The 26,780-nt window shown below is 37.5% G+C and overlaps 1 protein-coding gene across 3 annotated transcripts in view; it reads right to left on the bottom strand.

Annotated features, from left to right (window-relative positions):
• Nucleotides 1–1,061: 1,061 nt before the first annotated feature.
• ACADM (acyl-CoA dehydrogenase medium chain) overlaps nt 1,062–26,780 on the bottom strand; it is a 38,875-nt gene continuing 13,156 nt past the window's right edge. For 2 of the 3 annotated variants that reach the window (XM_030942197.1, XM_010368597.2), the window contains 7 exons: nt 24,725–24,805; nt 18,593–18,723; nt 15,401–15,509; nt 11,745–11,885; nt 10,782–10,877; nt 3,491–3,739; nt 1,062–1,864 (listed from right to left, as the gene is read on the bottom strand). In XM_030942197.1, coding sequence (XP_030798057.1) covers nt 1,793–1,864; nt 3,491–3,739; nt 10,782–10,877; nt 11,745–11,885; nt 15,401–15,509; nt 18,593–18,723; nt 24,725–24,805 — 879 coding nt within the window. In that variant the 3' untranslated portion in view covers nt 1,062–1,792. The remainder of the gene's footprint in view (nt 1,865–3,490; nt 3,740–10,781; nt 10,878–11,744; nt 11,886–15,400; nt 15,510–18,592; nt 18,724–24,724; nt 24,806–26,780) is intronic. The other variant, XM_010368598.2, reaches the window with a different exon arrangement.

The raw sequence follows: 26,780 nt of genomic DNA, 5'->3' as shown, positions 1-26,780 counted from the left end.
AGGTCACGAGCATAGGGCTCTAATCTCACAGGGCTAGTGTCCTTAGAAGAGGAGAAAAAGACGCAGGAGCTCCCCCTAACCCAACCCTTCATGATGCACAGAGAAGAGGATATGTAAGGACACAGAAGGTGGTAGTCTATAAGACAGGAAGAGAGGCCTCACTAGAAACAACCCTAATGGCACCTTGATCTTGAAATTTTAGCTTCCAGAACTGTGAGAAAATAAATTTATTTAAGACACCAAGTCTCTAGTTTTTTTATGACAGCCCTAGGAGACTAATACAGTTGGAAACTTCCAGCTTTCACCTTGGACCTCTAGGGAGAAGTGAAGGACTGGAGATTGAGCTCGATGGAAACTACTGAATGAAAGTTGGGGAGCTTCCAAGTTGAGGAATACAGAGACATGCAGGGAAGGTAATAAGATGGAAGAAGGCATGGAAGCTCTGCATCTCCCCTCTCCCTCCATATCTTTCCCTATGTACCTCTTCATTAATTGTTCCTAGTTGTACCCTTTATGATATAAACAGGTAAATGTAAGTAAAGTGTTTTCCTGAGTTCTGTGAGCTATTCTGGCAAATTATCAAACCTGAGGGCAGGGTTATGGGAATACTTGAATTTCCAGCCAGGTTGGACAGAGTACAGGTAGCTTGGGGACTCAGGACTTGTGACTGGCCTCTGAAGTGAGGGCAGCCTTATAGGATTGAGCCTAATCAGCTGCATAGTGTCAGAAAAGAATTAAAATGTAGGACACGGTTGATGTCAGAGAACTGGAGAATGAGATATGATGTCAGAAAGCACTCTATTTAGTATAACTTTAATAATACCAGTTTAGCGGTATTTGATATTTAGAATTAAAAACAAATATTAAATTCAGAGATTTGAGTTCTTATATTATTTCATATTTATATTTTCTGAGGTCTTTAAAAATATAATTAATAAAAAATGAACAGGTAACTTTATTCAATTCAAAATTAAAACTTGACTTTTTTTCATCATAGTAAATACACAAAATATACACTATTATATGAAGTCATGAAATTTCCTGAAAAAAATACAGAAAGGTGTGATAATAAGCACTGAACAATTTTATTAAGTTCTTTGCCAAAATGCAAACATATGAAATGAGATTGTGTAAAACAGACCAAAGGCTACCTAGAGACCAACAGCCATATAAAAATAATTTAAGGCAAGCTTCATTGATTTATTTCAAATAAGGTAAGTGAAATATGGGTTCAGAATTAAGATTTTCAAGAAAGTTCTTGTAGCTGTAAATTAGGAGAATATGAATGTCAAAATTTTGACTGTTTCTGTGCTAAACTGAAAGCAAATGCTTTCCAAACTGCAGTAAAAAGAACTTTAATAATATCATTAAGTCTGCAAAGTCACTGACAAGTTGATAGTATTCAAATACTAAAATATTTTCTAAATGTAAATTTTGTAACATCTCGAATGCTTTCTAAGCCCACTTTTCAGTCATTACAAAAATAAAATTCCAAGAAATTTCTGTGATATTAATCTTAAGAGATCAAAATAACAAAACATATGTACTTTTCTAAGTTAATGTAATTCAAGTAAAGTAGTACTAAAGAAAACACATCATTTTAATAAAAACTAAACCTGCTTAAGAGACATAACAGAGTTAAGCAAAAGTATAAACTACTAATAATAAGCAGTTGCTTAGATTTAATATAAGAGGATTTATTTTTATTTTCACTGGAAACAACGTTAAAGCCCTTTCTCTTTTCTGGAGCTGAAACAGTGGATTGTTATTCAATGTTTCTACAGTGATTTTTTTAATTTTTATACTTGCCAATGTGTTCACGGGCTATAATAAGTCTTTGAATTTGTGAAGTACCTTCATAAATCTGCAAAAAAATATAAGTGTAGGTTAAATATCTTTAGTACATAAATACTTTGATTTATTCAACATTTTAGATAGTAGTATAAGCTGCGTTGTAATATAAAACTGAATCAAAACATATATAGTGACTGTAGCCTATACAGATTCCAAAACCTGATTTTGTGAAAGTCTGAAAATATGGAATTCTCTAAAGATTGGTTTAAGTTATAAAAAGTCATGTATCAAAATTTTGGAAAAGAGTCTTCAAAACATAGAAAAAAGAAAATATATTTACATTTCAGAAAATTTGGGAAAACTGAAGTTCATTATGGCCAAAATATTTGTCCAACTTTTCTGAACTGTAGTTAGCTAGCTGTCTCCTTAAGTCTTTTATTCTTAATTTTTTTCTCCCACTGCCTATGGAACAGAGTTGCTGAAGAAAAAGATGCTGGAAGGATTTCAAGAGTCAGACCTTATTTCCATTCTAAACTTCTAACTTTAGCCATTCATTAGTTTAGCTTCTCAGATGGCAGATAAAATCTAAACGGTTGATGATAATCATAGTAATAATTATAATTAAAGACTCTAGGAGAGGAAGAGTATCAACACATAAACCTGTGACTTTGGATAAGGCACAAATTCTGGACCTCAGTTTTTTCATGTCTACATGGAGAGGCCACACTATGTCTAACATTCCTTCTCACTCTAGCCTTCTGATTCGAACTCAATATTTCTTTTTTTTTTTTTTTGAGAAGGAGTCTCGCTCTGTCACCCAGGCTAGAGTGCAGTGGCCAGATCTCAGCTCACTGCAAACTCCGCCTCCCGGGTTTACGCCATTCTCCTGCCTCAGCCTCCCGAGTAGCTGGGACTACAGGCGCCCGCCACCTCGCCCGGCTAGTTTTTTGTATTTTTTTAGTAGAGATGGGGTTTCACCATGTTAGCCAGGATGGTCTCGATCTCCTGACCTCGTGATCCGCCCGCCTCGGCCTCCCAAAGTGCTGGGATTACAGGCTTGAGCCACCGCGCCCGGCCCGAACTCAGTATTTCAAATGACCGGATGAATCATATAATTTGCTAGGTGTAGGGGGAGCAAGGGCAGAGATACTGAGGAGCAAGAATGTGGTAATTATTAAGTAATTACTTAAGCCACATGTAGAGAACATGCACATTTATATTTCCTTTTACTAAATTCCTTCTAAGTTTTTTTGACTACTAATTTATTTTGGAATTCATCTACATCACTGTCTCCTCATGTTGGTTTTTGACTCCAAGTATAGTTACAATAAATTAAATAGTTGTCAGGCAAGATTCAAGTCAAAATAATTAATTTTAAATGACATGCATACTTTTTGGAGAGAAAAGTTTGGGTCACAATGAGCTAAGATGTTAAAACTCAAAGAAATCTAATCCAAACATAATACACATGTCTGTACCATTTGTTTTTTTAGCCTATTCTCTCTTCAGACTTATACTTAATCACAAATAACATTCTTCTTTCTATTAATTAATTCCAAAAACTGGCTCACAGCCATATATGAGAGTCATTTATTGCTACTAGGGACATAAAATTTCTAAATAATCAGAAATCTACTTTGTCATTTATGAATATTCTCTCTCCCTTGCAAACCAAAAAAATCATCTTTAACCTTACCTGATAGATCTTGGCATCCCTCATCAGTTTTTCTACAGGATATTCTGTATTAAATCCATTGCCTCCAAATATCTGCACAGCATCAGTAGCTAACTGATTTGCAATATCTCCAGCAAATGCCTTTGCAATAGAAGCATAATAGGTATTTCGACGACCAGAATCAACCTCCCAAGCTGCTCTCTGGTAACTCATTCTAGCTAGTTCAACTTTCATTGCCATTTCAGCCAGCATAAATGATATCGCTTGGTGCTAGAATTAAAAAGAAAAAAGTTAAAGGATATTTATTGAGAAAACTTAAAAGTTTTTTCCTGGGGCTTATTTTTATAGTGACGAGGTCTTGCTATGTTGCCCAGGCTGGTCTGCAACTCCTAGCCTCAAGCAATCCTCCTACTTAGGCCTCCCAAAGTACTGAGATTACAGGCATGAGTCACTGCGCCTGACCTTTTTTTTTTTTTTTTTTTTAAATTTCTAAATTTAAAAATTTAGAAATTTTTCATTAACTAATTTTAGGTTTATAGAAGTTACACCCACCTTCCTCTAATGTTAACATATTACCAAACCATAGTGCCATGATTGAGAATAGGACATTAACACTGGTATAGTATTAATAACTAAACTATAAGCCTTACTCAAATCTGGTCAAGTTTTCTAACGTTCTTTTTCTTTTCACCATTACACATTGAATTTAGTTATTTCTTCTGAAATACTGGTATAGTATTAACAACTAAACTATAAGCCTTACTCAAATCTGCTCAAGTTTTCTACTAATGTTCTTTCTCCACCAGTATACACTGAATTTAGTTATTTCTTCTTATTCTTTCCCAGGCTATTACAATTCCTCAATTCTTCCTTACCTTTTATATCTTTGCACTTCTGAAGAATGTTGATTGGTTATTTTATGTAAAATGTCCTTCAATTTCAGTTTGCCTATTTTTTTTTTTTTTTTTTTTTTTGAGACAGGGTCTCACTTTGTCATCCAGGCTGCAATGCAATGGCATGATCTAAGATCACTGCAGCCTCAACGACCCTCCCGCCTCAGCCCCCAGAGTAGCTGGGACTTTTTAGCTGGCACTTTTTTTTTTTTTTTTCAAGACTGAGTTTTACTCTGTCGCTCAGGCTGGAGTGAAGTGGTGCGATATCGGCACACTGCAACCTCCGACCCCCAGGTTCAAGCGATTTTCCTGCCTCAGCCTCCTGAGTAGCTAGGCATGTGCCACCACGCCCGGCTAATTTTTTTTTTTTTTTTTTGGATTTTTAGTAGAGACAGGGTTTCACCATGTTGGCCAGGCTGGTCTCAAACTCCTGATCACAGGTGATCCGCCCGCCTCAGCCTCCCAAAGTGCTAGGATTACAGGCCTGAGCCACCACAACCAGCTTTTTTTTTTTTTTTTTTTTTTTTTTAAATAGAGATGAGGTCTCCCTATGTTGCCCACGCTGTTCTCAAACTCCTAGGCTCAAGGGATCCACCCACTTCGGCCCCCCTAAATGCTAGGATTACAGGTGTGAGTCACCATGCCCGGCCTCTGCTAGGACTTTTTAAAAGAAATTTGCTGGCGGGGTGCAGGTGGCTCACACCTGTAATCACAGCACTTTAAGAGGCTGAGGCGGGCGGATCACCTGAGGTTGGGAGTTTGAGACCAGCCTGATCAATATGGAGAAACCTCGTCTCTACTAAAAATACAAAATTAGCCAGGCATGGTGACGCATGCCTGTAATACCAACTATTCAGGAGGCTGAGGCAGAAGAATTGCTTAAACCTGGGAGGTGGAGGTTGTGGTGAGCCAAGATCATGCCATTGCACTCCAGCCTGGGCAACAAAAGCGAAACTCCATCTCAAAAAAAAAAAAAAAAAAAAAAAAAAAAAGGTTGCTACAGATAGAGAAAAATCATGTGGCATTGTATCAGATACCAAGACAGAGGAAAGAACAACTAAAAGATGCTTCTTAGACTCTACAGGCTCAGAATTGAATAGAAGACATAAAACAAATACTTTCAATAAGGGATAGTAAGTGCTCTATGAGTTAGTTATATGGCCAAGATATGTTATAGGATGGAAATATGTTCCTGTTTCCTGGCATACAACTCCTAAATTCCTCGGGATCTCCAAAGTGCTGTCTATTGTCTGATAGGTTCAGCATGGTGTTGGTCACTGCAAAGACGACGGCAGGATTAGAGGGTTAAGACCTTAAGCCCCACCCCCACAACCTCCAGGGAGGGGAGAGGGGCTAAAGGTCAAGTTAAATCATCAATGACCAATGATTTAATTGATCGTGCCTATATAATGAAGCCTCCATGAACACTCAAGAGTGTGTCCAGAGTTGGTTCCTTCCAGTGGGTTCTTGGTCTCGCTGACTTCAAGAATGAAGCTGCAGACCTTCACGGTGAGTGTTACAGCTCTTAAAGATGGTGTGTCTGGAGTTTGTTCTTTCAGATGTGTCCAGAGTTTCTTTCTTCCAGTGGGTTCGTGGTCTTGCTGACTTCAAGAATGAAGCCGCAGACCTTCGTGGCGAGTGTTACAGCTCTTAAAGGTGGTGCAGACTCAAAGAGTAAGCAGCAAGATTTATTGTGAAGAGTGAAAGAACAAAGCTTCCACAGCGTGGAAGGGGACTGGAGCAGGTTGCCACTGCTGGCTGGGGTGGCCAGCTTTTATTCCCTTATTTGTCCCAGCCGACATCCTGCTGACTGGTCCATTTTACAGAGTGCTGACTGGTCCATTTTACAGAGCACTGACTGGTCCATTTTACAGAGTGCTGACTGGTGCATTTATAATCCTCTAGCTAGACACAGAGTGCTGATTGGTGCATTTTTACAGAGTGCTGATTGGTGTGTTTACAATCCTTTAGCTAGACACAGAGTGCTGATTGAGGCATATACAATCCTTTAGCTAGACACAGAGCACTGATTGGTGCATTTTTACAGAGTGCTGATTGGTGTGTTTACAATCCTTTAGTTAGACACAGAGTGCTGATTGGTGCATTTTTACAGAGTGCTGATTGGTGTGTTTATAATCCTCTAGCTAGACAGAAAAGTCCTCCAAGTCCCCACTGGACCCAGGAAGTCCAGCTGGCTTCACCTCTCAAGAGGACACGGTTTGGAGAACTTCCAGAGGTTCCTATAGGGTGAGATTCCCAGGGAGGGCATGTAAGCCATATGCATCTTCCTTCATCTGTATCCTTTAAAATATCCTTCATGGCTGGGCGTGGTAGCTCACACCTGTAATCCCAGCACTTTGGGAGCCCAAGGCAGGCGGATCACCTGAGGTCAGGAGTTTGAGACCAGCCTGGCCAACATGGTGAAACCCTGTCTCTACTAAAAATAAAAATAAAAAATTGGCCAGGCATGGTGGCAGGTGCCTGTAATGCCAGCTACTTGGGAGGCTGAGGCAGAAGAATCAATTGAACCCAGGAGGCAGAGACTGCAGTGAGCCGAGATCACACCATTGCACTCTAGCCTGGGCAACAAGAGTGAGACTCTGTCTGAAAAAAATAATTAAAAATAAAATAAAATTAAAATTAAAAAATTAGATATCCTTCCTAATAAACTGGTAAATTTGTTTCCCTGAGTTCTGTGAGCTGCTTTAGCAAATTACTGGAATTCACAGACGGGGTCATGGGAACACCAACTTGAAGCCAGTCAGCCAGAAGTTCTGGAGATCAGGACTTGCAACTGGGGGAAAAGAAGGGGCAGTCTTGTGAGATTAAGCCTGTGGGATCTGATGCTATCTCTGGGTAGGTAGTATTGGAACTAAGTCAGAGGATACCCAGCTAGTGTCTGTTGCTTGGTGTGTGGGGTATATCCTCCCACATCTTTGGTCATAGAAGTCTTCTTCTGTGTTGATCATTTTTGTGGTGTTGAGAACAGAAGAAAAACATGGTTTGAGAGAGTTTTTCCTGATACAAGTGACTACTTGGGTTCAAATCTTAGTCCCATAATTTATTAGATAGGCCTAATCATTTTGCATGCGATAAATGGAAATAACAGTACCTATTCCAGAGTATTATGAAGATTAGAGTTAATATATGTTAAGCACCCGGAATAGTGCCTGGAACAGGGAAAGCATCTGATTATTAGTATTTAATAGAGTAGGTATTCAATCACTGTTTGTTTTATGAATAAAATAGAAGTTCACAGCACAAGACATCTAAGTGCTAGTAGTAGAAAGGTTTCTAAAAACATAACTTTCCTGCTCATTTGGAGCTTACATTCTAGTGAGACTGTGAGGGGAGACAATAAACAAATACTGATATGACAGAATGTTGGGTAGCGATAATAACTTTGAAGAAGAAGGGCACGATCAGTGGTAGAGGTCTTATTTTACATACCCTCATGTCATCTGGAAACAGGGACAATTTGACTTCCTCTTTTCCTAATTGAATACCCTTTATTTCTTTCTCCTGCCTGATTGCCCTGGTCAGAACTTCCAACACTACGTTGAATAGGAGTGGTGAGAGAGGGCATCCCTGTCTTATGCCAGTTTTCAAAGGGAATGCTTCCAGTTTTTGCCCATTCAGTATGATTTTGGATGTGGGTTTGTCATAAATAGCTCTTATTATTTTGAGATACATCCCATCAATACCTAGTTTATTGAGAGTTTTTAGTATGAAGGGCTGTTGAATTTTGTCGAAGGCCTTTCCTGCATCTATTGAGATAATCATGTGATTTTTGTCTTTGGTTCTGTTTATAGGATGGATTACCTTCACCAGCCTGCATCCCAGGGATGAAGCAAACTTGATCATGGTGGATAAGCTTTTTGATGTGCTGCTGGATTTGGTTTGCCAGTATTTTATTGAGGATTTCTGCATCAATGTTCATCAGGGATATTGGTCTAAAATTCTTTATTTTGTTGTGTCTCTGCCAGACTTTGCTATGAGGATGACGCTGGCCTCATAAAATGAGTGAGTGTGTCAGATTTTCCAAAGTTGAAGGAAAAATGTTAAGTGCACACAAACCCCTTGTACTTCTCTTGCCCAGGAGGGTTAAAAAAAGAACAAGAAAAAAAAGGACTTTTGTTACTGTTGTTGTTTTGAGACAGGGTCTCACGCTGTTGCTCAGACTGGAATGTAGGGAGTTTCTTAATGTGTGGGATCAATGTACATGGCCTCTGTGATACAGGAGTCCCCAAGTAGAGAAATGAATGTAAAATAACAGCTCTTAGAATGGTGAAATCTCCGGAGTATCTAATAAAAGTGCCAAAAAAGTACAAAAGCCACTTTCTAATATGCTTCCATAATGCTCTGAGAAATACAGTACCTCCTGCAGATAAGTTGTTTACAAATAAAAAATAAAAGCAAAATAACTGACCATAAAAGAGTTAGGAGACACAATACACCTTGAAAGATTATCACCTTAAGAATTGAAGTTAACAAAAAAAATCTGAAATTGATTATAAATGAAGAATTTTTACATGATTAATGACAAAAAAGGAAAAGGTGGTACAATGTTGAAAAGAAGGTATAATGGAAAAAACCAAATATAACATCTGGAAATGAAAAGTAGTCATTAATACAAAAATCAATAGATAGATTAAATAGATTAGGCACGAGATAAGAGAACTAGAAAGCAGATCTGAAAAAATTACCTAGAATATAGTGCAGAAAGATAAATTACGAAACTAAGGTTAAGGGACACAGAGCAGTGCTAATACAAGTTTGTCCACAGTGCCGATTCACACTGTTACTGGTTGATGGTACAGAAGATGAGAATAAGCATTTAGAAACTTTTACAGCAATTTAATATTGTTGTGACACTCTTATATTTTACAAAAATAATGGTCCACATTAACTGGAAATTAAAACAAACTGGTCTTTCGCCACAGATAGTTAGAGAACCACTGACAAACGGAGATAGGAATAGGAGGCTCATGAGGGGCCGAGGTGGAAGGATTGCTTGAGCTCAGGTGTTTGGGACCAGCCTGGGCAACACAGTGAGACCCTATCTCTACAAAAATAAAAAGATTAGGCAGGCATGATGGTGTGCCCCTATAGTTCCAGTTATTTAGGAGGCTGAAGTGAGAGGATTGCTTGATCCTGAGAAGCTGCAATGAGCCATGACTGCACCATTGCACTCACATTTGGGCAACCAAGACACTATCTCAAAAAAAAAAAAAAAAAAGAGAGAGAAAGAAATAGGAGGTTCACTATACAACTCATAGTAAGTTGCAGGAGAGAATACAGATAATGGGGGGCATCAATATTTGAAGGGATAAGAGTTAAGAATTACCCTGGAAATTCATGGAAGACACGACTCTTTATAGTACTAAAATTATCTGACACTCGAGAAGAGATGGGAAGTAACAGAATTAAGAGTATAACATAGGCCAGGTGCAGTGGTTCAGGCCTGTAATCCTAGCACTTTGGGAGGCCGAGGCAGGCAGATCACTTGAGGCCAGGAGTTCAACATCAGCCCGGCCAACATAAGGGAACCCTGTCTCTACTAAAAATACCAAAATTAGCTGTGTGTGGTGGTGTGTGTCTGTAGTCCCAGCGACTCGGGGGTTGAGGCAGGAGAATCACTTGAACACGGGAGGTGGGGGTTTCAGTGAGCCCAGATCACACCACTGTACTTCAGCCTGGACAACAGAGCAAGACTTTGTCCCCCACCCACCACCGCTAAAAAAAAAAAAAAAAAAAAAAAAAAAGTATAAAATAGAATTCTAGATCTGTGACTTATAAATTGTATAGACTCGGACAAATCATTTGATACCTCTGAGCTTCAGTTTCTTGATCCTTAAAAGAGATAATACTACTCAAAAAAGTGTTACTGAGAGAATTAGAAAATATATTTAAAATGCATAGCACAAGGCCGGGCCTGGTGGCTCATTCCTGTAATCCCAGCACTTTGGGAGGCTGAAGCGGGTGGATCGAGACCAGCCTGGCCAACATACTGAAACCCCATCTCTACTAAAAATACAAGAATTAGCCAGGCATAGTGGTGCACACCTGTAGTTCCCGCTACTCGGGAGGCTGAGGCAAGAGAATTGCTTGAACTCGGGAGGCGGAGGTTGTGGTGAACCAATATTGTGCCACTGCACTCTAGCCTGAGCAACAGAGCGAGACTCCGTCTCAAAACAAACAAACAAAAAAAACGCATAGCACAGTGTCAGGTACAGAAGTAACCAATAGCGGCACAATTTAAAAAGAAAGTTATCTTTGAAACTCATCTTGATAAAACCACATTATCTTCCTGCTGTCAAAGTAGAAATTGATCAGTTTGTGGTTTAAAAATCATTTCTAAATATTAAATGATAATGAATGTCTTTACATTTGAAGAAAGCAAGCAGTATTAAAATTACCTCTATAAGTAACTTTCCAAAAGTTTTCCTTTCCAGGGCATACTTGGTAGCTTCATCCAAAGCTCTTTGTGCTAATCCAACAGCACCAGCAGATACCTAGCATTTTAACATATTATAAAGCAAAAGTTCATACTATCTTTAAAACACACAATATCTACCTAAGTGTCTAAGTTATGGAGTGTACAAAGAGAAGGTGATGTACAGCAACAAGAAACTGGTGGGGAGTGGGGAATAGGCATGTAAGTTTATATTATTTGTTAATTAAAGGTAGTAAGAGGCATTTGTTAGGCATAGTATCATACTCTAGAAGAAAGTCATTCCTTTTGTTTAACAAGAGAAACGTTACTAGGGGAAATATTCTTAATGAGTGAAAACAGAAAGTGAGTACATATTAACAGGATGATCATATTTAGGGTAGACTGCCTCTCTAAATCTAGCACCAACTACAGTAATTTTGCAGTTGCTAAAATAATTTCTATAATGGATAGTAAGAACAGTTGAAGAATTATTTAAAAAATTAAGAAAAGTAACAATATGGTCAGGCGCAGTGACTCCCACCTGTAATCCCAGCACTTTGGGAGGCCGAGGTCAAGGGATCGAGACCATCCTGGCTAATATGATGAAATCACATCTCTACTAAAAATACAAAAATTAGCTGGGCAGTGTGGCGGGCGCCTGTAGTCCCAGCTACTCACTGAGGCTGAGGCAGGAGAATCTCTTGAACCCAGGACGCAAAGGTTGCAATGAGCTGAGATTGTACCACTGCACTCCAGCCTGGTTACAGAGTGTGACTCTGTCTCAAAAAAAAAAAAAAGAAAAGTAACAGTATTTCTCCTATACCCTTAAAAAAATAAGCAGATATTAAAAAGAGAAACACACTAAACATAAAATTTTAAAGTAAAACTACTTATTTAATGTAATAAATAAAAGATCCTATGAGGATTGTCAACTCATATTACTTACTGCAGGTCTGGTTTTATCAAAAGCTCCCATTGCAATTTTGAAACCAGCTCCGTCACCAATTAAAACATTTTCTTTAGGCACTTTCACATCTTCAAAGACAATTCCTCTAGTATCTGAACATCGCTGGCCCATGTTTAATTCCTAATAAGAAAATTGGTATATTTTAAGGAATTTTTTTTTGAGCCAGTATCAATTTTTGCTTTAATCACTGTTTCATGACTTTCTGCAATTACTTAAAACAGGGATCAACAAACTATAGTCTGCAATGCCTGTTTTACAAAGAAAGCCTTATTGGAATACAGTCACACCTATTTGTTTACATATCATCTACAGTTACTTTCTTGCTACAATGGCAGAACTGAGTAGCTGTGACAGAGATACGGCTTGCAAAGCCTGAAATATTTATAATTTGGACCTTTACAAAAAAATTTGCCAACCATAATCTCGAACAACGTTTCACAAATTTTGAAACCACACTAGTCTAAAGGTCTACAAGTACATCTTATCAACAGACAAATCTCATTATATGTTTGAAAGCTATCTATTTTACCATGTCAGAAAAAGCATTTAGTAAATACAATCTGATTTGAGACCTTTAATCTTAATAGAGCTAGTAAAATAATCTACTGAATAAAAATTGATTGTTTTTCTTTGACTCTTTGTTAAAATTAGATTTATTGAGGTATAATTTACATGTAGAAAAGTCATCATTTTTATGTATACATTTCTAATAACTCTGACAAATGTATGTGTGTATAACCACCACCATGCTCAAAATATAGAGTATTTTAGAACCCCAAAAAGTTACCTTGTTCTCCCTTTAGAGTCAATTTCCTTATTCTACACCTATCCCCTGGCAAGCACTGTGTGATTTCTCTCCGTGTAGTTTTTCCTTTTCCAGAACGTCATTTAAGTGAAATAATAAAGTCTGCTTTCTGTGTCTGACTTTTCACTTAGTATAGTGCTTCTGAGATTCACCCATGTTGCTGCACAATCAATAATTCATTTATTTTACTGCTGAGTAGTATCCCACTCTATGGATGTACCATATATCCATTATCTTTTCACTAGTTGATGGATACCCCCCTCCTCATTTTTAGCAATCATTAATAAAATTGCAATAAACATTTGTATATAGGTCCTTATTTTCATTTCTCTTGGGTATTTATCTAAGAGCACTGGTTATGTGATAAGTGTATGTTTGACTTTATAAGAAACTACTAAACTAGCTACATTCCCTCAACTTTTTGTTTTAAAAATTTTCAAACCAATGGAGGAGTTGTAATAGGCATATAAGTACTTACATACCCTTCACCTGTAATAGATTCACCAGTTGTTAACATTTTGATACATTTGCTTTATTTTTTCCCTTTCTCTTTGTATATAACTGTTAGTGTTATGCTGAATCATGAGAGGAAGTTGCAGACATAACTCTTAATAAGGAAAAAAATTTGATCTCATTTTTAATAAGCAGAATGAGAAACAGGAGCATTGGAAACAAAGAGCTATAAACTAATCCTTTAATTTGCTGGTTTTAATAGTCTGCTTCTGAGTTTGAAGAAATGATAACAATAGTTTGACCTAGGAAGAAACCAACATCCCTTTATTTTGTCATTAAAAGTTGATAAACTAGAATCTTGGACCACCATTCAGATATAATGAGAAAACACTTTACCAGATTCATCCCAAACCCCACAACATTTAAAACCAAAATGCTTCCTGGGCTCATCTCAAACCATGTAATTTCTAAAACATAAAACATTTGAAAACATTAGGTCTCACTCTGTCATCCAGGCTGCAGTGCAGCAACACGAGCATGGCTCACTGCAGCCTTGACTTCCTGGGCTTAGGTGATCCTCCCACTTCAGCCTTCCAAGTACCTGGGACTACAGGTGTGCATCACTACAACTGGGTAATTAAATTTTTTTTTTTTTTTTGTAGAGGTAAAGTCTCAATATGTTGCCTAGGCTGGTCCTGAACTCCTGGGTTCAAGCAGTTCTCCCAAATCAGCCTCCCAAAGTGCTAGGATTACAATCATGAACCACCAAACCTGGCCTGAAAACATCAAATTTCACAAATTTGTAAATATCTATTTGTTTCAATAAAGATTTAAGGAGGCTTAAATATATACAACATAATTATCTATATCCCTCACTAGAAAGTAATTTACCTAAGGCCAGGGATTTTTGTCTATTTCGATCCATACTGTATCACTAATAGCTAGAATACTGTATATAGTATGCACTACATAAATATTTATTGAAGTAGAGATTTTTTTCTTAAGTAAGAACATTAGGCAAAAAGAAAAAAAAAACCTAGAAATAGCAAGATAAAATCAGGAGTGAGTTTACTACTAAAAAAAGTATAAGCTGTTAGGTCCTTTATACTTTCTAAAGATGGGCCATACATTTGGCCAAGTTTGCTAGCAACTATTCCTAAGACAGAAACATGATCTGTTACATAAATAAAAAACAATTTATTGGGAAAAGCACAACAATTTTTAGTTCTTATATTTTGTTACATACAACAGTATCATCAGTTTTGTCAGGTGCAGTCTACCTTTAATATCTGATTGAAAATATAGCACAATATAGCATCATAAACTACACTGGGTAAGGTCCTAGGATACCTTCATATTGATTTCAATTCTGCCTCTCACTTTGTGACCTTGGTTTGGCGCAGTGGCTCGTCCTGTAATCCCAGCACTTTAGGGGGCCAAGGTGGGAGGATCACTTGAGCCCAGGAGTCTGAGACCAGGCTGGGCAACACAGCGCAACCCTGTCTCTACAAAAAATACAAAAATTAGTCAGGTGTGGTGGTGCATGCCAATAATCCTAGCCACTCAGGAGGCTGAGGTGAGATGATTGTCTGAGCCCGGGAGGCAGAGGTTGCAGTGAGCTGAGATCCTGCCACTGCACTCCAGCCTTGGCAACAGAGCGAGATGCTGTCTCAAAAAAAAAAAAAAAAGAAAAAAAATTACTTTATTGACTTCATTCTTTCCTTCTTTATAAAATTTATAATTTTAAACTCTGATTTATAAAATTTTAAACTCTTTTCTCTTTAGTCTACTTTAAACGCCAAATTTATCTCCACATATTCAGAATACAAACTTTTTCAAATATGTTAAATTACCTTTTCTTATTTAAGTAAGATTTTCTTGCCTTTCCACATTCAAGGCTATTTGCTATTTTCTACACTCTTTTCAGGCATAGACGTTTTTCTTAGTGTTATATGACCTAGTATAATCTCAATTATGTCACATTGTTTTTATCTGTAAAATGGGCATAATGCCACTTATCCTACCAAAAGGTTGCTGTGAGGATCCAATGGGGAAAAGTGTGGGAAAGTCCTTTGAAATATCCAAAATTCTTATTATTGGTCAGGTAATATAAATGGTAGCTTGATATTACTTCATTATTCCTCACAGCTGTTATTAGCCTTCTTCACAGGTTGGTACTACTCTTTCAAAATGACTTGAAATGACTGCTCACAAAATCTTCAGTAGTATATAGACTATTTGATCTAATATCATTAAAACACAGCTTTATTTTACTCCAACTTACCACAAACAAGTGTTTTCATTAAAGCAAAGTTAAGTATTTGCAATTTATAATTAAAATAATATTTGGGGCCCTAATCATTGATAAACACTTTACCTTTCTCCCAATCTGAATTCCTGGGGTATCTGCTTCCACAATGAATCCAGTAAAGGCTTTATTAGCAGGAGCTTTAGGATCTGGATCAGAACGTGCCAATAAAAAATACCTAAGAGATACACACACCCGATAATGGTGATAATATCAGCAAATAACACATGGTGACTGCTCTCTCAGTTAATCCTCTTAACAATCCCAATTATTATTACCTACATTTTACAAATGAGGAAATAAATAATCAGGTTTAAAAGAGCTGTGAAAGAGATAGTATTTGAGGTCTATGTCTAATAACACAGTAGGCCCTCCCCCATTCCATGGGGTTTCACTTTCTGTGGTTTCAGTTACCCTCAGTACAGTACATATAAGATATTTTGAAAGACAAAGAGGACATTTACATAACTTTTTTTTTTTTTTTTTTTGGACAAGATCTCACTCTGTTGCCCAGGCTGGAGTACAGTGGCATGATCTTGGCTCACTGCAGCCTCGACTTCCCCAGCTCAGGTGATCCTTCCACCTCTTCTGAGTCACTGGTACTATGGACACGTGCCACCATGCCCAGCTAATTTTATTTTTTGTAGGGATGAAGTCCCATTACCTTGCCCAGGCTGGTCTCAAACTCCTAGACTCAAGGGATCCTCCCTCATGGGCCTTCTAAAGTGCTGTGATTACAGGTGTGAGCCACCATGCCTGGCCTAACATTTACATAACTTATTACAATATATTGTTATAGTTCTATTTCATTAGTAGTTGTTGTTAATCTCTTGCTGGGCCCACTTTATCAATTAAACTTTATCATAAGTATATATGTGTAGAAATATAGTATATATAGGGTTTTGGTACTTCTGAGGCTTCGGGCATCCACTAGGGGTCCTGGAATGTATCCTGCAAGGATAAGGAGGGACTACAGTATGCTATTTAACTTCGTTTTAGTAGTATGAGTTGTAAGTAAAAATCCCTGGTATAATAATAATGTAATATAACAAGAGAGTCTGTGCATGTTGAAACTGGCACTTTTTCTTTCCCAAAACTAATTTTATTTTTTAAGGGGCATGCTATCTTGAAAAGGAGGACAAATAGAGCTGCCTGTGAAAAGGAATAATATAAAACAGAGACCCATATGTTCCAACTACTGTTTCTTTATGCAGCAAGTCAGTGTTTTTGTTATAGCTGAGTTATTATGAATATTTGCTGATTTTTTCCTACAGAAGAATTTCTCAGAAAGATTTTGAAGTGAAACATAAGAAAAAAAAATGCAAATATCCAAGCATCTAATTCATGTTGCATAAACCCTGGTACATGAAAAATTCTTTTAAAAAGGTATATTCTTCCCTTAACAACACAAACTTATTTTCTTTGCTTAAAACCAATACATTACCACTCATTCTATAGTTTTATTTAATATTAATAGTAACAAAATCATAAAAATTGTTATCTGGTTTCATATGTTACCTAATTTGCCTTACTATATGAACAGTGAACAGTTGTAATCAGTTATTTCATTCAATTTTGTAAAGATGGGGTCTCGTTATGTTGCCCAAGCTGGTCTTGAACTCCTAGGCTCAAGCAATCTTCCTGCCTCAGCCTCCAAAAGTGCTGGGATTGCAGATGTGAGTCACTGCACCTGACTAATCTGTTTTTAAAATTACAAAAACTTCAAACTGCATCGTTCAATTTCTCTCAACTTGTTAAATTTTAATAGTTTCTTCATTCTTTATTAGTTGCTGGTATTACCAGGAATTGCTTAAAGGTAAAGATATAGCACTCCATAATACTGAACATATTTAGGATGCTCATAAGGAATTGATTGATATGTGTTTTTTTTTTTTTTGAGACGGATGTTTAAACTAAATAACTTTTTAGTAGGTTCATTCTGAAAAAATGATGTTTTATTTGCTAGAAAACTGTACTATATGGCACGCAAATATATTGAATCAGAAATTTTACAAAAAGAGACAGGCCATTTAGTACATTATTCCAATCAATAAAAAGTTATTCTAGAAACTCTCTATATACTTGTAGTGATGGGTAAATACAGTATTTCCCATGACAACTTAACAGCACTGCTGCTGGAAAACTTGTCCTTAGATTAAGCTAAATTCTACATTTGTCTTTTCTTTTTTTTATTATACTTTATGTTCTAGGGTACATGTGCACAACGTGCAGGTTTGTGACATATGTATACATGTGCCATGTTTGTGTGCTGCACCCATTAACTCGTCATTTACACTAGGTATATCTCCTAAGGCTATCCCTCCCCCCTCGCAATTCTACATTTTTCTAACTTTCACCCATCAATTCTAAGCTGGCATCCTGAAGTAAACACATAAGCCTGATCATCTTTCTGTGTAGTAATATTTGAAAAACTTCAAGATTCTTCCAAAATAACCAAGGCTCTGCTTTTCAGAACATGTTTTGTAGGCTCCTCCCAATGCAACACACTTACCTGCTTCTAGATTTAGTCAATTTTTTCAATACATGTTTAATGTGTTGCCCAGAACTGTCACCATTTTTTTCTCTCCTATTTGATGCTGTACTTCTATTACTTTGGCTTAAAATAACATTAGTTTTTTAAAGCCTCATACTATTGATTCCTACTGAGCTTAAGAATTACTTACTGAATTTTCCTCATCTTTTATCAACAAATAATCAAGTGTTCTTCTTTAATATTTTATATTTATACAAATTATGTTTGATCCTTTGCTGACCTCCATATTATTTTTTGACCATATATTAGAAATTTCCAGATTTTTTTAAAGTCAAATTCTGCCTTCTCTAATGGATAACCTGTTTTAAGACTGCTTCTGTTTATTTCTGACAATTGGAGACAGGCACTATACCAAAGTTTTTCCTTTTTCCTTAGAGTCTTAGGATTCCAAGGGGCGGCTGGTATAGGAGATGAGGAGTGGAGATAATAAGCCAAGTAGATACAGTGCTAGCCTTCCTAATCAAACAGAGCATGCATTTGTATTTTATTTTACACATTAAACTTCTAAGAGTTAATTTGAAAAAATAGTGCAGGGGCTTAAAAATAGTTTTTGAAAATCAACAAACTGTTTATAATCTCCTATAGACCTTCCAGTTCCACAAACATACCTTAAGTGTAGTGGTTTAAAAATATACAGAAAGAAGAAAGAGAGATTTGAAGATGAAACAATTAAGAAAAAATATACAAAGATGTTTTGAACAACATACCAATTAGCTTTTCCTCCATTGGTTATCCACATCTTCTGACCATTAATAATATACTCATCTCCTTTCTTTTCTGCTTTGGTCTTTATACCAGCTACATCAGAGCCTGCTCCAGGTTCTGTTACACAATAAGCCTTGAATATATAAGAATAAGAGAAATGAAATTAAATGTTAGTGATTAAATTTTGAATGTTTGGAAACAGGATTGTTTTATTTTTTTAAGCTGTATTTTAAATATTTTTAAATATCTAAACTTAAAATGTTCTTAGAAAATCAAATAAACCACTCATATGTCAAAACTTTCCGTTTTGTTTGTAAGAGGCAGGGTCTCGCTCTGTTGCCCAGGCTGGAACACAGAGGCTCAATGCAGTCTCAGCTTCCTGGATTCAGGAAATTTTCCCACCTCAGCCTCCTGTGTATAATACCTGGGACTGCAGGCACACACCACCATGCCTGGCTACTTTTAAATTTTTTGTAGAGATGTAGTCTCACTATATTGCCTGGGCTGGTCTCAACTTCCTGGGCTCAAGCAATCCTCCGTGTCAGCCTCCCAAAATGATGGGACTACAGGCACAAGTCACAGTGCCTGGCCTAAAAACATTTAATATATAATTAAAATTAAGCATAGGTATATCAACAAATCATATATTTAACAAAAAAGTGAAAATGTTAGATAGCTTCAAACAAGTTAATTAAATTCAATTTCACATGTATTCATTCATGCAAACATTTACTGAATATCTACTATGTACCATGATATAAACTAGCATATGGGGAACGACATTCAGTCCTAGAGATTTTCACAATGTAACAGTGGAGATAAATAACTATACTGCAACTCTATGTGTGAAAGTCACAGACAAGGGGCTTGAGAAACTAGCTTCCCAGGGGAGAGGATGTTTAAATTAAGTCTCAAAAAGGAAAATGGCTTCTTTGGGAGGAGGGATAAAGAGGAGGAATATGCATTCCAGGTACAAGTAATGGGATATGCTATGATACTAAGATAAGAAACAGAGTTACCCAGTGTTTGTAATGCTGAAAGTAACAGAGCTCCACAGTATGTAAATTCTGTGCATGTAAGGGAATGGTAAGACATGAGTCTGGAAAGAAAGGAATGAAATGGTTGACGAGAATATTTTATATCACATTAGAAATTTAAAATTTTATCTGAGGGGAGCCTCTTAAGGCTCTTAAACAGAGGAGTGACAAGACATAAGCAGTAATGGATAAAAGCGGGTGGTAGAAGGCAAGTGCAAGTTAATTCAAGAGTGGCAGGTACTGTGGATACTAAAGAAACAAGTTCCTTGCCCTTAAGGTACTTACAGTCCAAAGAAGAAAGAAATTGGGCCAAGCATAGTGGCCCCTGCCTGTAATCCTAGCATTCTGTGAGGCTGAGATGGGAGGATCACTTGAGACCAGGAGTTGAAGACCAGCCTGATCAACATAGCAAGAACCCATGTCGATTTACTTTTTAAAAATATACAACAAAAAAGAAACTATAAACATTTTCTTTTAATTCAAAATAGTAAGTGTATATAGGGGCATTGTAAATGATTACTTAAGGCCAGGCATGGTGGGTCAGGCTTCAGGCTTGTAATTCCAGCACTTTGGGAGGCTGAGGCAGGTGGATCACTTGAGGTCAGGAGATCAAGACCAGCCTGGCCAACATGGTAAAACCCTGTCTCTACTAAAAATACAAAACCTTAGCTAGGCATGGTGGTGGGTGCCTGGCTAATCCCAGCTTCTTGGGAGGCTGAGGAAGAAGAATTACTTGAACCTGGGAGGTGAGCCAAGATAGTACCACTGCACTCCAGCCTACGTGACAGAGCGAGACTCCATTTCAGAATAAATAAATAAATAAATAAATAAATAAATAAATAAAAATAATAATAACTACACTCGGCTGGGCGCGGTGGCTCACACTTGTAATCCCAGCACTTTGGGAGGCCAAGGTGGGCAGATCACAAGGTCAGGAGATACAGACCATCCTGGCTAACACAGTGAAATCTCATCGCTACTAAAATTACAAAAAATTAGCCAGGCAAGGTGACACGCACCTGTAGTCCCAGCTACTTGGGAGGCTGAGGCAGGAGAATCGCTTGAACCCAGGAGGCAGAGGTTGCAGTGAGCCAAGATTGTACCACTGCACTCCAACCTGGGGAATAGAGCAAGACTCCATCTCAAAAAGTAAATAAATAAAAATAACTTACTCAAACATCTGAAAAGCAATATAGCCAAGAGAAAACTACAGTGAAATCACTCTAACATTTATTGAACACCTATTATAGTATGAACTGGTAAAATTTTTAAAAAAATGACAGGTTCTGTGCTTCAGCATCATATAATCTAAAATATTTGTTTAATGATAACAGATGCTCGCAAATGATGCTGCTTCAGAAGGTGTTGATTCCCAGGCACCTGAGGTATAAAAACATGTCGGCTAGATGGCTTTTGACAGGGATTCTGTAGAAGGGATTCAGGTGTCACTCAAGTTAACTGAACTAGATTACTCCACTACCTGGAGATTTGATGATGTATTCAGCATCATAACAAAATAAGGAGTTGTCCATAAAAGATGCCCCTTTTAAGTACCAAAATTTTGTTTTAAACAACTTTAAGGTATTTTTTTTCCCTGAAATATGATATTAGACATCTTTCTGTTTCATAATACAGTGAAGTTTTTAAAGCTTGTGAAGTAAATGGGCCTGTTTTTTTCTATACAAAATGGCTTGTCACTACTGGTTCTTCGGAGTTGTTGTTGTCTTCTTTTTTTTTTCTTTTTTTGTTTTACATATATTTATATATTTTTATATATTTTGTTATATATAATATATAATTATATATGATATAGTATATTACATAGTAATATACATATATAGTACATTATATAGTATATATACTACATACAGTATATTATACATATAATTTATACAATGTATAAATTATATATTGTGTATATGTATAATATAATACAATATAATTTATATATTTGTAATTATATAATTATATATAACTATAATATATAAAATATATAATTGTACAATTATATATAATATATAGTTTATTATATATTGTATATATAGTATATTATATGTATATTATATGTAGTATATATAATACAATGTAGAATATTGTATTTATAACACTATATACTATATATTATACATGCAATATATAGCATTGATATATAATATATAATACTATATATAATATAGTCTTACTATATAACATATTATATATTATACAACATACTATATTTTATATACATAATATATAGTATGTATATATGTATATATGTATATATATGTATATATGTATAATATACTGTATGTAGTATATATACTATATAATGTACTATATACGTATACTTTATATACATAATATATAGTATGTTGTATAATATATACTATGTATTATGTATATATAATATAGTATATTGTATAATATATACTATATATTATATATATATTGGTGGCAGAGTCTCTCAATGTTGTCCAGGCTGGTCTTGAACTCCTGGCCTCAAGCAGTCTTCCTGCCTTGGCTTCCCAAAGTGTTAGGATTACAGACATGAGCCACCATGCCTGGCCTGTTCTTGGCTTCTTATTTGATCATTTTTTAAAAAAATTTTTTTCTGTATTATTTTTTACCATAACATTATTTTCTAAAGTAAAAACTCAAGGAGTTTAAACATTCAACAGTATAGAACAGTGAAATAATTTATAGCATATCCATCAGATAGCAAATTATGCAGTACTGTTACAGCATGTAAAAAGAAGGAAGGAATAAGAAAATGTTCATGTTGTTAAATAAAGAAGTACATAAAACTACATGTATATAATAGGGCACTAACTGTTACAAACACAGTTGCATATCTGAAAATCTGGTAGGCACTACAATAAGGAAGTAATACTAATTAACTCCATATCTGAGGGATAACAGATATTTTTGTTCTACTTTAAACATTTCTAAATTTCTGTTCTCAGTATTTTATAATCAGAAAAGTTATAAAATTTTAATTTTTTAAAAGTTTGGCCGGGCGCGGTGGCTCAAGCCTGTAATCCCAGCACTTTGGGAGGCCGAGACGGGCGGATCACGAGGTCAGGAGATCGAGACCATCCTGGCTAACACGGTGAAACCCCGTCTCTACTAAAAAATACAAAAACTAGCCGGGCGACGTGGCGGGCGCCTGTAGTCCCAGCTACTCGGGAGGCTGAGGCAGGAGAATGGCGTGAACCCGGGAGGCGGAGCTTGCAGTGAGCTGAGATCCGGCCACTGCACTCCAGCCTGGGCGGCAGAGCGAGACTCCGTCTCAAAAAAAAAAAATAAAATAAAATAAAAAAATAAAAGTTTGCTTTTGGCATCCACGAGTTTTGGAATTCAACCAACTGTGGATCAAAACCCACAGATACGAAGGGCTAACTGTACATTTTGTATAAGGGACTTGGCAACCAAAAATATTGATGTGGAGTACAACAGGTCCTAAACCATTCCCTCATGGATATGGAGAGCTGACTATACTCTACAGGAGTACAATCTGGATGTTTCACACAGTTCTTACAGACAATAGTGAGAATGTTTAGCTAAACTCTCAATTGTTAAAAAAATTGCAAATTTTCTAGCAAATATGTACAAATGCCTTTATTAAACAGTTTGCTTGAAATTTAGGTATCTGAAATAAAAATCATTTATTTTCAAGTATTATTTTCTGTTAAAATGAATTCTCATTATTTGCTCAAAACTAATAAATCTACTGTATTTCAGTATAACAACCACACCTTAGATTGAAATATGTTTGAGTAAACAAGAAGTAAAAATCCTCAGGTAAACAACAGTTTAAGAATAGAGCCTGTGTGTGTGTGCATGTGTGTGTGTGTAACCTTTTTAAAAAAATCTAATTTAAAAATTTGTTGAGTTGCTCTCAGAGGTTTAAATAAACTCTACAACTATTCTTCCCAAGTCGTTCAGTCATTCAACAAATAAGTTGCTCTTTCTTTAGTTGCAGGTTCACATTAATTTTATTTATTTATTTAGAGACAGAGTCTCACTGTGTTGCCCAGGCTGGTCTTGAACTCCTGGGCTCAAGCAGTTCTCCTGCCTTAGCCTCTCAAAAGTGCTGAGATTACAGGTGTGAGCCACTATGCCCAGCCTACATTAATTGCTTTCTTTTTTTGAGACAGAGTCTCACTCTGTTGCCCAGGCTGGAGTGCAGTGTCGCCATCTTTACTTAGCAACCTCTGCCTCCTGGGTTCAAGAGATTCTCATGCCTCAGCCTCCCGAGTAGCTGACAAGCACCACCTCATCCAGCTAAATTTTGTATTTTTAGTAGAGATGGGGTTTCTCTATTTTGGCTACACTAGTCTCAAACTCCTGACCTCAGGTGATCCACCTGCCTCCTACTCTCAAAGTGCTGGGATTACAGGCGTGAGCCCCCACGACCAACCAACATTAATTTTTTACTAATTCAAAATACTACTAGTTCAAACACACATTGCCCTACATTCAATCTGAACTTCCTGACACAGTGACTCAGTTCTTGAAGTGCAGAATGCTCCATTAAATAGATCTCTCTCTCCTGAAGTAAGGGGATTATTATGACACTTTTTGACATCCCAAAGACATCACAAGTAGATCTCTCTTCTCCTGGAAATAAGCAAGGAAATTATGATGACACTTTTTTCTTGTTGTTTGTTTGAGACAGTCTCACTCACTCTGTCGCCCAGGCAGCAGTGCAGTGGTGTGATCTCTGCTCACTGCAACCTCCATCTTCCAGGTTCAAGCGATTCTCATGCCTCAGCCTCCTGAGTAGTTGGGATTATAGGCAAGCACCGCCACGCCTGGTTAATTTTTGTATTTTCAGTAGAGACGGGGTTTCACCATGTTAGCCAGGCTGTGAACTCCTAGCCTCAAGTAATCTGTCCCCCCTCGGCCTCCCAAAGTGCTGGGATTACAGGTATGAGCCTTAGCCCTCGACCAGTTACGACACTTTCTTGGCATCCTCAAAACATCATTGCAATAATATGTCGCTAATATTTGTTGCAATGGTATATCTCCCAGTATATACATATAGACTGAAAAGGAGAAATAGCACCTTTGTTCCCTTAAGTGTGAAATAAAGTGGCAGCTACACATACTCACACACATCAACGGCTCCTCAGTGAATCTCCTCAAATACTTCTTCTTTTGTTGCTCATTTCCAGCAATAATAAGAGGCATTTGCTACCGAAAAAAATTGACATTAAAAAATCAAGTCATTTTTATTGGATATGTAAATTCAGAGACGTTATAATTCAAAACGAAAAAAGAACTACTTTTCACCTAAGAGGTAAGTCCAAAGCACTGGCCTATACCTTGCCTCTAAGTTAGAATGAGGAAATAAATATGCTAATCTAAGTATTTTCATAAAATTAGGTTATATGTAGGACCTGTGGCATTATATCTGTGAAAATCTAGTACACTAAAATGCACACAAAAAAATTATATTTAGAATATATGACACGGTATATATGATCAGGCCTAAGAACTACTTGTTAGGCCGGATGCAATGGCTCACACCTGTAATCGCAGCACTCTGGGAGGCCAAGGTGGGTGGATTGTGAGATCAAGAGATGGAGACCATTCTGGCCAACATGGTGACACCCCGTCTCTACTAAAATTACAAAAAAAAAAAAAAAAAAAATTGCCGGGCATGGTGGTGGGTGCCTGTAGTCCCAGCTACTCAAGAGGCTGAGACAGGAGAATGGCGTGAACCCGGGAGGTGGAGCTTCCAGTGAGCCGAGATCATGCCACTGCATTCCAGCCTGGGCAACACAGCGAGACTCTGTCTCAAACAAAACAAAACAAAACAAAGCAAAACAAAACAAAACAAAACAAGGGGAAGTTCCAAGATGGCCAAATAGGAACAGCTCCAGTCTACAGCTCCCAGCGTGAGTAATGCAGAAGATGGGTGATTTCTGCATTTCCAACTGAGGTACTGGGTTCATCTCACTGGGGCTTGTCGGACAGTGGGTGCAGCCCATGGACTGTGAGCCAAAGCAGGGTGAGGTATCGCCTCAACCAGAAAGTGCAAAGGGTCAGGGAATTCCCTTTCCTAGCCGTGACAGACTGAACCTGGAAAATTGGGTCACTCTCACCCTAATACTGTGCTTTCTCAAAGGTCTTAGCTAACAGTATGCCAGGAGATTATATCCTGAACCTGGCTTGGAGGGTCCCATGACCACGGAGCCTTGCTAACTGCTAGCACAGCAGTCTGAGATGGAACTGCAATGCAGCAGCGAGGCTAGGGGAGGGGCGCCTGCCATTGCTGAGGCTTGAGTAGGTAAACAAAGAGGCCGGGAAAGGGAAGCTGGATCTCAGTGGAACCCACCGCAGTTCAAGAAGGCCTGCCTGCCTCTGTAGACTCCACCTCTGGGGCAGGGCATAGCTGAACAAAAGGCAGCAGAAATTTCTGCAGACTTAAATGTCCTTGTCTGACAGCTTTCAACAGAGTAGTGGTCCTACCAGCAAGGATTTTGAGATCTGAGAACTGACTGACTGCCTCCTCAAGTGGGTCCCTGACCCCCAAGTAGCCCAACTGGGAGGGACCTCCCAGTAGGGGCCGACTGACACCTCATACGGCCGGGTGCCCCTCTGAGATGAAGCTTCCAGAGGAATGATCAGGCAGCAACATTTGCCGTTCTACAATATTTGTGGTTCTGCAGCCTCCGCTGGTGATACCAAGGCAAACAGGGTCTGGAGTGGACTTCCAGCAAATTCCAACAGACCTGCAGCCGAGGGTCCAGACCAATAGAAGGAAAGCTAACAAACAGAGAGGACATCCACATGAAAACCCCATCTGTATGTCACCATCATCAAAGACCAAAGTTAGATAAAAGCCCAAAGATGGGGAGAAACCAGAGCAGAAAAGTTGAAAACTCTAAAACTCAGAGTGCCTCTTCTCCTCCAAAGGAATGCAGCTCCTCACCAAAAATGGAACAAAGCTGGACGGAGAGTTACTTTGACGAGTTGAGAGAAGAAGGCTTCAGAAGATTGGTAATAACAAACTACTCTGAGCTACAGAAGGATGTTTGAACCCATCACAAAGAAGCTAAAAACCTTGAAAAATGATTAGATGAATGGCTAACTAGAATAAACAGCATAGAGAAGACTTTAAATGACCCAATGGAGCTGAAAACCGTGGCATGAGAAGTACGTG

The sequence above is a fragment of the Rhinopithecus roxellana genome, chromosome 12 (assembly GCF_007565055.1).
Source record: "Rhinopithecus roxellana isolate Shanxi Qingling chromosome 12, ASM756505v1, whole genome shotgun sequence".
In the NCBI taxonomy this organism is placed as follows: Eukaryota; Metazoa; Chordata; class Mammalia; order Primates; family Cercopithecidae; genus Rhinopithecus; species Rhinopithecus roxellana.
Note: the sequence above shows the minus strand (reverse complement) of the source record. Positions and strands in the feature narration are given on the sequence as shown.